We start from the raw sequence: 1,983 nt of genomic DNA, 5'->3' as shown, positions 1-1,983 counted from the left end.
GGGGGGCTCACCATGGCCGCCGCTCCGCGCTGCCCGCTCGCTCAGCCGCCCCCGGGTCCGCCAGGTTCCCAGCGTGCACCGCGGGCCCCCTAGCTCCGCCCCCAACAGCAGAGGACGGGAAGGGGTGTGCGCATGGCCGGACGCCATCTTGGGAGGGTCGATTCCTCCTCTCGCGTTCCGTATGCAGCCGCCATCTTGGGGCGGTTCGGGACGGGCGTCGCCATCTTGGGGAGGTCGAAGAAGGGGATGGAAGCGGCCATCTTGGGAAGGTCGGAAGTGGTGGAAGGGCGGGGCTGGGAGTTCCTCCACATTCCCTGCATTCCCTTGTCTCGGGAGGCGGGGGGCGGGGCTTGGGTTACCACGAGCAGCCACGGGCCCAGCTCACGGCCAAGCCAGTGACCGTGGCCATGACCCCCACGTAGGGGCTTGTGTCACCCCCGTGGGAATTCCGCAAGGCGGAGCGAACGCCATGGGGAGGGTGCCTTATAGGGGTGACACCCGCACGTGGGGAGGGAGCCGGGGTGACCCCCCACAGGGGCCCTATTGGGGTGATGTAGGTTACGACCCCCTGCTGTGTCACATTCATATGTGCCCCCGTGTGTGTGTGTGTGTGTGTGTGTGTGTGTGTGTGTGTGTGTGTGTGACAGACCCCACTATGGGCCCCCCTGGGGGCCTCTTCCCCCCAATAGGGGGCCCCCCCAAACTCCACCCCCCCGCCTCTCCATCCCTTCCCCTTGGTGTGACATCAATGTGGGCCCCCTGACGTAGGGTGGTGTGCCCAGTATGCCCCACCCCATTTTCGCCATCCAGTTCTCCGTGACATCAGTAGGCGCCCCCTATAGTTATGTTGGTGTCACCCCAATATGGGCCCCCCGGAAACCCAGCTCCCTCCAGACCCTCTATCCCCTCCTATGTGGGGGACACTCCTATCAGCCCCCCATAGGAAGGTGGGTGTCACCCCAATATGGGCCCCTCCGGAAAACCCAGACCCTCCCTTGCCCTTTCTGTGCGTGCGGTATCAACATGAGTGTCCCCGATGTAGCTTGGTGTCCCCCCAAAATGGGTGCGCCTAGAAAATCCAGCCCCTTCATCCCCAGACTCCCCACCGCCTCCTATGCACGTGACACCTCTATGGGGCCCCTGTGTCCATTGGTGTCACCCCAATAAGGGTCCCCGTGGGCCGAGGGGAGGTTTTCTGAGGTTGCGCTTGCCTCGGGGGTGGGATCTGTTAACACCCAACCGGCCTGGACTTTGCTCCCAGCCCCTCCCTGGACCTTCCCCCTGCCTGGAAGCTTCCCTCCCGGCCTCGTCCCGGCTGGGGTCTCTGCCAGGTAGGGGAAGGGCCCAGCATCGCCCCCCCCCCCCCGTCTGTCTTCCCAGCCCTGCCCCAGGCACTGAGAAGCAGGTGGGAGGGCAGGGGGGGGTGGGAGCCCAGACGCCTGGGGTCTCTGGGAGGGGCGCGAGGCCTGGGGGCTGAGAGGAGGGGGTTGAGGAGCCCAGGCACCTGGGCTGTCTGGGAGGGGAGAGCAGGCGAGGCTCCCCCTCCCCTCACTAGGGGGCTCCAGGGCACTGCCTGTAGGAGCTGGAGAGGCCTCTCTGGTCTCTCTTCCCCTTTCATCTCTATGCTTTTCTCTCCCCTCCAGGCCATGGCGTCACCCCCGGTCCCTGCCCACCTGCTGCTGCCCCCCCGCCTCTGCCAGCTGGCCCGCGATTGGCTCCTGGAGGATGCCCCAACGTTTGATCCCGCCGGGGCAGCCCTGGGTGACCACCCGGTGACCGCCCAGATTGTGGCCAAGTCCCCGGGGGTCCTGGCAGGGGGGCCCTTCGTGGACGCCATCTTCACCGAGCTGGGCTGTGCCGTGGAGTGGGCGGAGCCCGAGGGGGCGTGGCTAACACCGGTGGCAGGTGTGGCCTGGGTGAGGGGCGGGGCCCGGGCTGTGCTGGCCGGGGAGCGGGCAGCCCTCAACTGCCTGGGCCGGGTCA

General features: G+C 67.1%; 2 protein-coding genes across 2 annotated transcripts in view; one reads left to right on the top strand and one right to left on the bottom strand.

The window, feature by feature from the left end:
* Positions 1-166, bottom strand: part of ELOB (elongin B) — a 2,346-nt gene extending 2,180 nt beyond the window's left edge. Inside the window, exon 1 of the mRNA XM_025193962.1 lies at positions 12-166. Coding sequence (XP_025049747.1) covers positions 12-14 — 3 coding nt within the window. The 5' untranslated portion in view covers positions 15-166. The remainder of the gene's footprint in view (positions 1-11) is intronic.
* Positions 167-1,218: 1,052 nt separating this feature from the next.
* Positions 1,219-1,983, top strand: part of QPRT (quinolinate phosphoribosyltransferase) — a 1,743-nt gene continuing 978 nt past the window's right edge. Inside the window, 3 exon segments of the mRNA XM_014526728.2 lie at positions 1,219-1,331; positions 1,644-1,980; position 1,983. The exon segment at position 1,983 is cut by the window's right edge and continues 154 nt beyond it. Coding sequence (XP_014382214.2) covers positions 1,647-1,980; position 1,983 — 335 coding nt within the window. The 5' untranslated portion in view covers positions 1,219-1,331; positions 1,644-1,646.

The sequence above is a fragment of the Alligator sinensis genome, unplaced genomic scaffold (assembly GCF_000455745.1).
Source record: "Alligator sinensis unplaced genomic scaffold, ASM45574v1 scaffold1511_1, whole genome shotgun sequence".
Taxonomy (NCBI): domain Eukaryota; kingdom Metazoa; phylum Chordata; order Crocodylia; family Alligatoridae; genus Alligator; species Alligator sinensis.
This window is presented reverse-complemented; position numbering and strand designations above follow the sequence as displayed.